Source organism: Cyprinodon tularosa, unplaced genomic scaffold (assembly GCF_016077235.1).
Source record: "Cyprinodon tularosa strain WSP-4 unplaced genomic scaffold, ASM1607723v1 ctg309, whole genome shotgun sequence".
Lineage (NCBI taxonomy): Eukaryota > Metazoa > Chordata > Actinopteri > Cyprinodontiformes > Cyprinodontidae > Cyprinodon > Cyprinodon tularosa.
The window spans coordinates 144107-156702 of NW_024039018.1; the positions used below are offsets into that span (position 1 = coordinate 144107).

General features: G+C 47.3%; 1 protein-coding gene across 1 annotated transcript in view; it reads right to left on the minus strand.

Moving 5' to 3' along the window:
- cog5 (component of oligomeric golgi complex 5) overlaps positions 1-12596 on the minus strand; it is a 42868-nt gene that overhangs the window by 29181 nt on the left and 1091 nt on the right. Inside the window, exons 2-6 of the mRNA XM_038292149.1 lie at positions 10900-11039; positions 10763-10820; positions 8455-8509; positions 7957-8026; positions 5470-5590 (exon numbers count right to left, since the gene is read on the minus strand). Of these exons, the coding sequence (XP_038148077.1) occupies positions 5470-5590; positions 7957-8026; positions 8455-8509; positions 10763-10820; positions 10900-11039 (444 nt within the window). The remainder of the gene's footprint in view (positions 1-5469; positions 5591-7956; positions 8027-8454; positions 8510-10762; positions 10821-10899; positions 11040-12596) is intronic.

The following is a 12596-nucleotide window of genomic DNA, read 5'->3' on the forward strand; positions in this document are numbered from 1 at the left end:
AATCTATAAATATCTACTTCTAGTTACCATGCCAACAATGACATGAAAAAACTTCTACTCCAATACGAGTCATGAGACGGAGCACAGGCCTTTCCAGATCCTAGCTGTGATCTCTGGGTTACATTTCTCTCATTTACACCAATAATCCCAGAAGCAACAAATTAGGATATGGCCAGGCTTTAGAACAGGGTCAGGCTTTAGAACATGGTCAGGCTTTAGAACATGGTCAGGCTTTAGAACATGGTAAGGCTTTAGAACATGGTCAGGCTTTAGAACATGGTCAGGCTTTAGAACATGGTCAGGCTTTAGAACAGGGTCAGGCACTAGAAAAGGTCAGGCTTTAAAACAGGGTCAGGCACTAGAAAAGGCCAAGCTTTAGAACAGGGTCAGGCACTAGAAAAGGTCAGGCTTTACAACAGGGTCAGGCTTTACAACAGGGTCAGGCACTAGAAAAGGTCAGGCTTTAGAACAAGGTCCGGCTTTAGAACAAGGTTCGGCTTTAGAACAGGGTCAGGCACTAGAAAAGGTCAGGCTTTAGAACATGGTCAGGCACTACAAAAGGTCAGGCTTTAGAACAAGGTCAGGCTTTAGAACAGGGTCAGGCACTAGAAAAGGCCAAGCTTTAGAACAGGGTCAGGCTTTAGAACAGGGTCAGGCACTAGAACAGGGTCAGGCACTAGAAAAGGTCAGACTTTACAACAGGGTCAGGCTTTAAAACAGGGTCAGGCACTAGAAAAGGCCAAGCTTTAGAACAGGGTCAGGCACTAGAAAAGGTCAGGCTTTACAACAGGGTCAGGCACTAGAAAAGGCCAGGCTTTAGAACATGGTCAGGCTTTAAAACAGGGTCAGGCACTAGAAAAGGCCAGGCTTTACAACAGGGTCAGGCTTTACAACAGGGTCAGGCACTAGAAAAGGCCAAGCTTTACAACAGGGTCAGGCTTTACAACAGGATCAGGCACTAGAAAAGGCCAAGCTTTAGAACAGGGTCAGGCACAAGAAAAGGTCAGGCTTTAGAACAGGGTCAGGCACTAGAAAAGGTCAGGCTTTAGAACAGGGTCAGGCACTAGAAAAGGTCAGGCTTTACAACAGGGTCAGGCTTTAAAACAGGTCAGGCACTAGAAAAGGCCAAGCTTTAGAACAGGGTCAGGCTTTAGAACAGGATCAGGCTTTAAAACAGGGTCAGGCACTAGAAAAGGTCAGGCTTTAGAACAGGGTCAGGCTTTACAACAGGGTCAGGCTTTACAACAGGGTCAGGCTTTAAAACAGGTCAGGCACTAGAAAAGGCCAAGCTTTAGAACAGGGTCAGGCTTTAGAACAGGATCAGGCTTTAGAACAGGGTCAGGCACAAGAAAAGGTCAGGCTTTACAACAGGGTCAGGCTTTAAAACAGGGTCAGGCACTAGAAAAGGTCAGGCTTTAGAACAGGGTCAGGCTTTAAAACAGGGTCAGGCACTAGAAAAGGTCAGGCTTTAGAACAGGGTCAGGCTTTACAACAGGGTCAGGCTTTACAACAGGGTCAGGCTTTAAAACAGGTCAGGCACTAGAAAAGGCCAAGCTTTAGAACAGGGTCAGGCTTTAGAACAGGATCAGGCTTTAGAACAGGGTCAGGCACAAGAAAAGGTCAGGCTTTACAACAGGGTCAGGCTTTAAAACAGGGTCAGGCACTAGAAAAGGTCAGGCTTTAGAACAGGGTCAGGCTTTACAACAGGGTCAGGCTTTAAAACAGGGTCAGGCACTAGAAAAGGTCAGGCTTTAGAACAGGGTCAGGCTTTACAACAGGGTCAGGCTTTAAAACAGGGTCAGGCACTAGAAAAGGTCAGGCTTTAGAACAGGGTCAGGCTTTACAACAGGGTCAGGCTTTACAACAGGGTCAGGCTTTAAAACAGGGTCAGGCACTAGAAAAGGTCAGGCTTTAGAACAGGGTCAGGCTTTAGAACAGGGTCAGGCACTAGAAAAGGTCAGACTTTAGAACAGGGTCAGGCACTAGAAAAGGTCAGGCTTTAGAACAGGGTCAGGCTTTAGAACAGGGTCAGGCACTAGAAAAGGTCAGGCTTTAGAACAGGGTCAGGCACTAGAAAAGGTCAGGCTTTACAACAGGGTCAGGCTTTAAAACAGGTCAGGCACTAGAAAAGGCCAAGCTTTAGAACAGGGTCAGGCTTTACAACAGGATCAGGCTTTAGAACAGGGTCAGGCACAAGAAAAGGTCAGGCTTTACAACAGGGTCAGGCTTTAAAACAGGGTCAGGCACTAGAAAAGGTCAGGCTTTAGAACAGGGTCAGGCTTTAGAACAGGGTCAGGCTTTAGAACAGGGTCAGGCACAAGAAAAGGTCAGGCTTTAGAACAGGGTCAGGCTTTAGAACAGGGTCAGGCACAAGAAAAGGTCAGGCTTTAGAACAGGGTCAGGCTTTACAACAGGGTCAGGCTTTACAACAGGGTCAGGCACAAGAAAAGGTCAGGCTTTAGAACAGGGTCAGGCTTTAGAACAGGGTCAGGCACAAGAAAAGGTCAGACTTTAGAACAGGGTCAGGCTTTAGAACAGGGTCAGGCACAAGAAAAGGTCAGGCTTTAGAACAGGGTCAGGCTTTAGAACAGGGTCAGGCACAAGAAAAGGTCAGGCTTTAGAACAGGGTCAGGCTTTAGAACAGGGTCAGGCACAAGAAAAGGTCAGGCTTTACAACAGGATCAGGCTTTAAAACAGGGTCAGGCACTAGAAAACGCCAAGCTTTAGAACAGGGTCAGGCACTTGAAAAGGTCAGGCTTTAGAACAGGGTCAGGCACTAGAAAAGGTAAGGCTTTACAACAGAGTCAGGCTTTAAAACAGGGTCAGGCACTAGAAAAGGCCAAGCTTTAGAACAGGGTCAGGCACAAGAAAAGGTCAGGCTTTACAACAGGGTCAGGCTTTAAAACAGGGTCAGGCACTAGAAAAGGCCAAGCTTTAGAACAGGGTCAAGCACTAGAAAAGGTCAGGCTTTACAACAGAGTCAGGCTTTAAAACAGGGTCAGGCACTAGAAAAGGTAAGGCTTTACAACAGGGTCAGGCTTTACAACAGAGTCAGGCTTTAAAACAGGGTCAGGCACTAGAAAAGGCCAAGCTTTAGAACAGGGTCAAGCACTAGAAAAGGTCAGGCTTTACAACAGGGTCAGGCTTTACAACAGAGTCAGGCTTTAAAACAGGGTCAGGCACTAGAAAAGGCCAAGCTTTAGAACAGGGTCAGGCACAAGAAAAGGTCAGGCTTTACAACAGGGTCAGGCTTTACAACAGGGTCAGGCTTTACAACAGGGTCAGGCTTTAAAACAGGGTCAGGCACTAGAAAAGGCCAAGCTTTAGAACAGGGTCAGGCACAAGAAAAGGTCAGGCTTTACAACAGGGTCAGGCTTTACAACAGGGTCAGGCTTTAAAACAGGGTCAGGCACTAGAAAAGGCCAAGCTTTAGAACAGGGTCAGGCACAAGAAAAGGTCAGGCTTTACAACAGGGTCAGGCTTTACAACAGGGTCAGGCTTTAAAACAGGGTCAGGCTTTAAAACAGGGTCAGGCTTTACAACAGGGTCAGGCTTTAGAACAGGGTCAGGCACTAGAAAAGGTCAGACTTTAGAACAGGGTCAGGCACTAGAAAAGGCCAAGCTTTAGAACAGGGTCAGGCACTAGAAAAGGCCAAGCTTTAGAACAGGGTCAGGCACTAGAAAAGGCCAAGCTTTAGAACAGGGTCAGGCACTAAAAAAGGTCAGACTTTAGAACAGGGTCAGGCTTAAGAACAGGGTCAGGCACTAGAAAAGGCCAGGCTTTAGAACATGGTCAGCACTAGAAAAGTTCAGGCACAGACGGTGCGTTCCTTCTGAACAGGTAGGTTAAATGTTCAGAAATGGGCTGTGTCCGAACATCTGCCCTGACCCCTGACCTCCCAGCCCAGACCCATCACTTTAGAGTGAACTCAGCGAACTGACCTTCCGGAACAGATGATCACCACTTTTTGCTCCCCGTTGGTCATGCGATTCCGCCTCCTCGCACAGTGCCTTCCCCAATCTCTGTTCTCGCCCCCGAAAAATGTCCAAGAGCTCTCCTCACAAAGCATGATGGGATATACAGTCATATAAAAAGTTTGGGTACTGATATGAAATGGCATAACCACTATAGAGCTCTATAGAGGGGTCAGAGTTCAAGGCAGACTTCAGTCACAACCCTGGAAACCAGCTGTGAAACCACTGGTACCGACAGCAGGTGGGTACCAGTGGCACCTACTGGCCTGGAGGAGGTTAACTTGTAGCATCTTACCAGGGGGCGAAAGCGCCGTTGGCATTGGATGAATCAGAATCAGACATACTTTAATAATCCCAGAGGGAAATTAGATTAAAACTATGAAGGAATTTGCCCTACAATCGGAGGGTTGTCAGTTCGAGTACTGGCTCCGGCTTTCAGGGTCTTTAGGTAAGACTTCACTGCATTGTCTACTGATGGTGGTCAGAGGGCCCGGTGGCGCCAGCTGTGGCTACAATGCAGCCCACCATGTTTGAGTGAATGGGTGAATGAATGTAGTGTAAAGTGCTTTGGTCAAGCCTCCTGACTTGTAAAAGCGCTACATGAGTACAGGTCATTTACCATGAAAATTTTTCACTGTAAACCGGGCGATGGGTGGTTAGTGCTACCGGTCAGAAGCACTAACCAAATATATGGAGAAGCTTTAACACCCCGACCAACCGTCAGTTTGTGTGTTTGGAGAAGTGAGCAAATGTCTGCTAACCAAAACAAACCAGACAGAGCATCTATAAGCTGCTGCTCGGCTCCATGCAGCCTGACTGGTCAGAGCGACGTGTCACAAACAGCCCCGTCTGCCTATACCCCTTTGTTAGGAAACAAGAACCTTCCAGCATTCTTTAGATCTTGGAAGGAATCTTCTAGCAGGTTAATACAGAACAACCCAGAGTTGCTGACCCAGAGAGCACTAAACCAAGAGGTTCTGGTACCGTTCAGCTGAACAACTGCTTGATTAGATATTCTACAACATCGATGAAATCAAAGGTCTGCAGAGCAGAGCTGCAGCGGCAGCAGGCTGTCATGGTGGAGGAGCTGGGAACCAGTTCCAGCTGCCAGCATGACAGCCACTCCAGATAGGAAGCAAACCAGACCTGATCCTCAGCTGACCTCAGACTGAAGCTGCTGGGTCTGAGCTTTGGTTCTGATCCAGGTCCATAATGATTCAGCAGGTACAGCTGGATCACCACAGAACCTGGACCTTCGTCTAGCAGCACGGCCCATGGTGGGTTTTCTGTCCAGACATTAAACATCCGGGTCTGTTTATGGCCCGGTTAGGGCCCAGAGAAGAACCACACCCTGGGTGTGATTAGAGCCTGAACCAGGCCTAGAGCAGGTTTTACTAAGTTTAGCCTATACAGGATCCAAATCTGTCCAACATCATGAAGGTCAGGTTCTAGTTTGGACTGAACCGGGCCCAGAGAGGGGAAATGGAGCCTTACCCAGTTCATTGATGCTCTGAGCAGCCTTGGTGATCTCCCTGCTGCCTCCCTGCAGCTGGCCCTGCAGCCTCTTGCTCAGGTACAGGATGCGTATGATCCTCCGCAGCAGGTCACAGGCCACCTGGAAACAAACACACCAGAACCGGGTCAGTGCTGGACCACTCCTCATAGCTTTTAATCTCTCCAATGTGTCTGAATATAAAAAAAAACCTTATTTAAACAATGTACATTACACCAGGCAGCTACGTTCTAACCCTTCTATTCATTCTAGATAATCTGAATCGTTCAATTCCATTTGGAGAGCGAGATCATCTGTGGTAGCAGCACTAGACATCTTCCAGGCATGTGAGGAAAACTAGCAGCAGTTCAGCGGACAGGATGAATGAATGGTAGCCGCCGCCTTTAAGTCGTTGCCCATAGGAAGACGTTACTTGGATATAACCTAACAGAATATCTTCAGAATGGCTCAAAATGACACAAAACTCATATGTGTGAGTAGAACATGATGCAGTAACGTAAAATCAACGGACCTATGTAAAAAAAAAAAATAACGGCGTTCCCCTTTAAGCAGGGGAAACGCTATCTGACGGGTTGTTGAAGCCCATCAGATAGCGTTCCCCCCTGACAAAGTACAAGCCTGTACTTTGTCTAAACTTGTACTTATATCTTCCCGTTTTTGCCACAGTAATGTCCAAACCCCCCCACTGTGGAACAAAACAAGCGTTTCTATTCTATTCAGAGCTATGCTGATGATACAGTGTTCACTTCTGGATACCATATATCTACTGTAGCTCATCTGCTATCGTCACCAAAGTCTGGGACCAGAGAAACCAAGAGGATAAAATAAACCAACTATGGCCAGCCGAAGGGGGGTGGGGTAACGAGGACACAGTTTCAATGATAAACAGAATATTAAAGGATATTCTCAGAAATCAGTTTGGACAGTGATCAGACGCTATATACTTATCATTTCTTAGCAGATGGATTTGGAAAAGCTGACAGCACCTATTTATTTGGACTGGACCTCACAAACAGAACACTGATCCTTATTGAAGTGAATAGACAGGAAGGAGATACAGCAGAGGCCTGCTTGGGTTCAGGACAATGATTACTCATCTAACCCTAACCCAACATGAAGGCCAAACCAAACTTCAATAAGTGACCTCCAGGCATTGATTGGCCTTCATGTTTGATCCTGTCTTTCTTCAGGCCTCTTGGACCCTCTGGTTCCAAACGACTAAGTGTGCTTGATGATACCAGCTGATGTCGGTCCCAGCCTCTTCTTCATCCACCCTCCATAATGTAACCGAGGACGGTTCTGAGCGGTTCTTCTCACAGAATCCTGGAGCGACGGGCTGACCGACCCAAACTACTGCAGACAGATCCATGTCAGGTCGACTCTAAGCAGCTGGAGGCTGCTGGTTCTTCTCCTGTATGGGCCTGAGGCTGATGGACCGGTCCATCACAGGGGGACGGCCGTGGCGGCCCCAGACACAGCCCTCTGAATCACTCCCCCCTTTTAACAAGCGCTGCCTCATTAATATTTCAGCAGGATTCCTCTTGGCTGCACAATCAAGGGAAGAGTTCTGACAGCATCAGCCTGGTCAGAAACCACATCCAGCACAGCAGAGGGCTTTCCATCCAAGGAAAGACAGGAACCGAGTTAGTCTGAACAGAAATGTTCATTTCTCTGCTGTAAGCTGCTCATTCACTGTGTAAAATCTGTGTTCATGGAAACATCATTTTGAATAAACTCTGTGTAATAATCTAGTCCAGGACTTTAACGTCTGATTAACCAAGAAAGGTCATCATCCTCTCCACCAGTGCTGGGCACGATACTTTGAAAAAGTTATTAGCTACTGTTACTACTCCCAAAAAGTAACTGAGTTACTCCACAATAAAAGTAACTTGTTACTTGTAAAAGTAACTATTGCATTACTTTTGCGTTTCTCGCCCCCGTAACCCTCACCCCCCAGCCCCCACCTTCTCGCCGTGTGTTTCCAAAGCCAGCTGAATAGAGAGGACGACAAAGACAAGAACCTGCAGAGAGTTTTGCATTTATTGCAACTCAACCTAAATGACATCAGGGGGGAACGCTATCTGATGGGCCTATAAACCCAGTCAGATGGCGTTCTCCCTGCTTAACATGGGGTTTAGGTATCTGATGCTGTGTAAATATCGTCAGGCTGCATTACCTCTACTCATGGGTGTGAAGTTTTTTAACAGGGCATTCAGATCTGGTGAGTTTATGAAATTAATAACTGGGGATGTTTAATTCTGAAATCCTGTGTGTTTGGGTCGTCCGTCCGCCCATCCATCCATATTTCTCCCTTTCTCCATATAGGCTAACATTTGATCGTTCATCCTGAGAGCATTAGAGCTCATGGCCGAAGGTCACAGTTACAGTCTGACATGTCCAAGCTGATCATTTTAACCCCGCCTTAAAGCCAGGAGAACCATCAGCAGGAAGGAGAAGCTGGATGTTACCTGCAGGCGTGCCAGCTGAGTGATCCTGGCCACGATCTTGTTGTAAGGATCCACGATCTTCGTCCTGATCCTGCAAAGAAAAGTCTGGGTTACATCCGAACATCCGACTGGAACGTCTCCACCAGGAAACACATCTAAAAGGAGAAGCTAACATCCAGAAACCTGCATCGAGGCATCAAAGAGTGGGTCAAACCAGAGGGACAGGTTCATCTCCTTTACTTTGTGAAGGAGGCTTTAGGTCTGAGTTGGTATGAATGGAGCAGCTGTGAAGTTAAAGAGCGCTCCAGGTCCATGCCAGGACCAGAACCCTCCAACAGAAGGTCCAACACATTCAATCCATTACTGGATGGAGTGAGAACATGCTGCTTTGGTCCAAGAGCTTCCAGCTCCAGAACAGAGAGGGTTCAGACTCTGATCCGATGCCTGAGACCATCAGACCTGCAGGGTCCACCGGACTCTGATGGATCAGCAGCCGGACCCTTCAGGCTGGACACTCACCTGTCCACAGCAGCCTGCAGGGCAGAGATCCTGGTCTGCATCATCTGAAGAACCCCTGAAAGGAAGAGAACAGAGCTGTGTCAGAGCGCGCTGGCTCCCTCTGCTGGCACACCAGGAAAACTACAAAGCTAAAGGAGACCTCATTGATCATCAGATCAGAGATGAAAAGGCAAAAGGAGGACAGCCGCCTTCTTTGGATGTCGCACAAAGAGCAGAGTTCTGGTTCAGGGACTACGAGCCATGGCTGGGCCAATACATACCACTCCCTGACCCTGGAACATTCTGGGGTTTCCTCTAGGTTCCGGTACAGACTGGATTTAGGAGATTCTTCTACGATTAGAGGTTGTACAATTAGGGGTCTGGTCTGGTGCTCATCTCGTGGACAATGTTCTGTCGGAGCAGGAATCGATGTGTCTCGGTGGCCAGGTTCCTGAGATCCCTTTAATTGAGCTTGTTGCTTAGTCTGAGCAGGATCCTGAATCATGGAAAGTCAAGAGGGAAAAGAGAGAAGACGACGGAAGAGAGAGGTTGATGTGGAAGAGAGTGACGACATCACGAATGAAGTGCAGGCCCTGAGAGACGGAACGGCGGGACAGAAGCAGGAAGGCGCGAGGAGCAAGGAACAGATCGAAGAAGGAAGAAGAGAGAAGAGGAGGGCGAGCGAAGGAGGAGAGATAGAAGGAGACAGAAGGGAGAGAGAGCGAAAGAGAGACATAAGGAACGGAGGAGCAGAAGAGCAGAGAACAGGAAGACGACCAAGGCATGGAGAAGACGAGCCAGCAGGGAAAGACGAGACAGAAGTGGGAGCCGAAGTAGAGACGAGAAGGAGTGAGACCGAAGCAGAGCTACAAAGAGATCGAAGCGAAGCGAGGAGACCGAGGCAGCGGAGCGGACAGGGTAGATGCGAGGTGAGCACGAAGAAGTAGCCGGAAGGCAGGAGCGAAGAGACGAGAGCACGAGAAGAGAAGACAGGAGGAAGCAGAGAGACAAGGAGAGCAGAAGCAAGAAGGACCGGGAAGAATGCCGGGAGTGAGAGAAGCAGAGAGAGAAGGACGAGCAGTCAAGAGTGAGACGAAGCGGAGAAGGAGGCAGCAAGAAGTAAGGGAAGAGCAAGACGAGGACAGAGAAGAGAGAAGGACACGAAGCGAGTAACTGCAGATGAGAAGGAGGGGGAGAGATGAAGCAGAGAAGACGAAGACCGAAGCTGAGCCAGACGAGGGACGAAAGCGAATGAGAGGCAGAAGAGGACAGGATGGAGCGAAAGAAGGAGCGAAGACCAGATAGAGAAGGCGAGCGAACGCAGAGCGGAAGATGAAGCAAGACGAGAGAAGGCGGCAGCACAAAGCGAGGCCACGGAAGACAAGAAGGGCGACGCACGGGGCAGCCGAGCAGCACAGGAGCGCTAGACGTACGGCAGGAAGACGGCATTTGGGCGGCGCCGAAGAACTTAGCTACACACGAGCTATCCCCAAGTACAGGTCTACTCTGTCCCTCTCACCCGCCTTCCTTCCTTCTTCTCTCTCCCTCTCTCTTCCCTCTTCTCTCCTCTTCCTCTCTCTCCCTCTCTCCTTCCTTCTTCTCTCCTCCTCTCTCCTTCCCTCCTCTCCTTACCCTCCCCATACCTCAAATCTCTCCTACCTTCCCTCGCTCCTTCCTCTCTCATCCTACCTCCTTACTTCGATCTTCTCTCCCCATTCCTTCCTTTTCCCCTCCTGTCTCTTACGCCTCTCTCCCTTCCTTCTTTCCCTCCTCTCCTTCTTCTCTTCCCCTTCTTTTTTTTCCCTCTCTCTCCTTTTCCTTCTCTCTCCTTCTTTTCTCTTCCTTCCTTCTCCTTCTCTCCTCTTCTCTTCCTCCTTCCTCTTCCTCCTTCCTTCCTCCCTTCCTCTTCCTCCTCCTCTCTTCCTTCCCTCTTCTCCTTCTTCCCTCTCCTTCCTCCTTCTCCTTCCTCTTCTTCTCCTCTCTCTCCTCCCTTCCTCCCTCTTCTCCTCTCTCCTTCCCTCCTCTCTCCTTCCTTCTTCTCTCCTCCTCTCTCCTCCTCTCTCCTTCCCTCCTCTCTCCTCTCTCTCTCCTCCTCTCTCCTCCTCTCTCCTCCTCTCTCCTCCTCTCTCCTCTTCTCTCTCCTCCTCTCTCCTCTTCTTCTCTCCTCCTCTCTCCTCCTCTCTCCTTCCCTCTTCTCTCCTCCTTCCTTCTTCTCTCCTCCTCTCTCCTTCCTTCTTCTCTCCTCCTCTCTCCTTCCTTCTTCTCTCCTCCTCTCTCCTTCCTTCTTCTCTCCTCCTCTCTCCTTCCTTCTTCTCTCCTCCTCTCTCACCTTCCAGAGACTCGATCCCTGTCGCCTGGGCCAGAAGTTCTTCATGTCGAGCCACCACCTGCAGAGAGGAGGAAGCCAAGGAGCGTCAGTGATGGAGGAGAGAAGAGGAGGAGGAGGAGCAGGAGGAGGAGGAGGACCTGGCTGTGCAGCTCCTTGTCCAGCTGGCTGATGCCCTGGGCCAGCTCCGCCAGCTGCTCTGCGATCACCGCCTGCTGGATGGCCTGGGCCGTGTACGTCTTCACATCGAAGCCTGCGTCCAGGAAGTCCACGAAGCAGCCTGCAGAACAGCAGAGGCAGAACCCATCAGAACCAACAGGTCCATTAGAACCAGCAACAAAGATGGATGCAGTTAGAATAGCAGATGGTGGAGAATTAAGACTCAGTTTTTGGCATATTTGTCTTTTTTTAAAATCTTTTTAGGAGAAGAAAAACATTTTTTAAAGTCATTAATAATCCAATGAAATGAAGGTTTAGCATTTCTCCATTTAGCAGAGAGATATTTAACCAACAGCAGGAGGATATTAACAGGATCAGAAACAGGTTGGGGAGGGAGGTCCATAGGAAAAAATGACATCATTTAGGGCAAATCATTCATTTTCTAACAAAAACAACCTTTTATGCGTTTCAGAAGCGACGTGTCGGAGGACACAGTGAAAACAGAGAGTTTCACTATTATTATTATTACAAAAGAAACATCGATCCACCACAAAAACTAAAAAAATTTATTCTGCCACAGGATAAATGATGTTTATAACTTTAAAATGTGCTTCTTTGACTTTAGGTAGAATAGTCCATTAATTAATTTTGAGAAAGCTTTATCAGCTCGATCTGAACTAACAGGAATAGATCTATCATAATCCTGACATTTTCTGCCTTCAAGAAACTGCTAATAAATTAATTATTACGTTTTTATCAAACAGATGGGAAATCAACCAACTGGGCAATATTGGTGCGTAAATATTATATAACCTTAACGGCAGTGGAACAGATTTACAGTTTGTTATATTCTCTGAGAGAACAATTTACATCAGATTTTTAAAAAAATCTGAACAATTTTAAATATCGCTGTTATAATCCCATAAATCTGTAATAAATCTTTTGAAGATAGATTTACGGTTCATGGTTCCATAGAGTTGAGGAGAGAAGCTGTGGCTGAAAATCATTTTCCAATAATGCAGAATCTGCTGCTGGATTTTAACAGCTTAACTGAAATCCTGTTTACCTCAAAATCCCGTTTTAGAATAAAATCTAAACCTCCTAATTTATTGATGTAATCCTACATGGAGTTCAGGTTCAGCATGTAAGGTCCAGTTCATTCAGAAGGGGCCAACCATTGATTATTGATGATTGATTATCATATTCTGTCACCCACTGAGATCTTTTGGATGTAAAGCATTTTATTATAATATTATTGTCTTTGCTTTACTCCTGTTTTTAGAGGAAATAAACAAAGAGCGGCAGATATAGATCAGTACAGTAAGGTCTCCTGTTAACTAGTGATGAAAGGCTTTTTTCAGATCCAAAATACGATTTGAAATATTTCTATCTTCTCTTCTAATGAAGTTTTTTCATATCGTCAGCCCTACGTATTTAACTTCAGTTACAACTTTAATTGAAGCAATGGAGGCATCAGGACTGGTATGAATAGGAAGTAGTTTGCATTTTGTTGATATCATAGATAAACCAGACGCTACTGAGGGCTTTATCTATCATTGATTTATCTTTTAAAAAGATGCAGGTATCATCTGCAAATTGGCTTATTGTAGATTCTCTATTGAAAATTGTGAGACCTCGTCTGTTATTGGAGTTTTTAATAAGCTAACAGTTGTGTCGC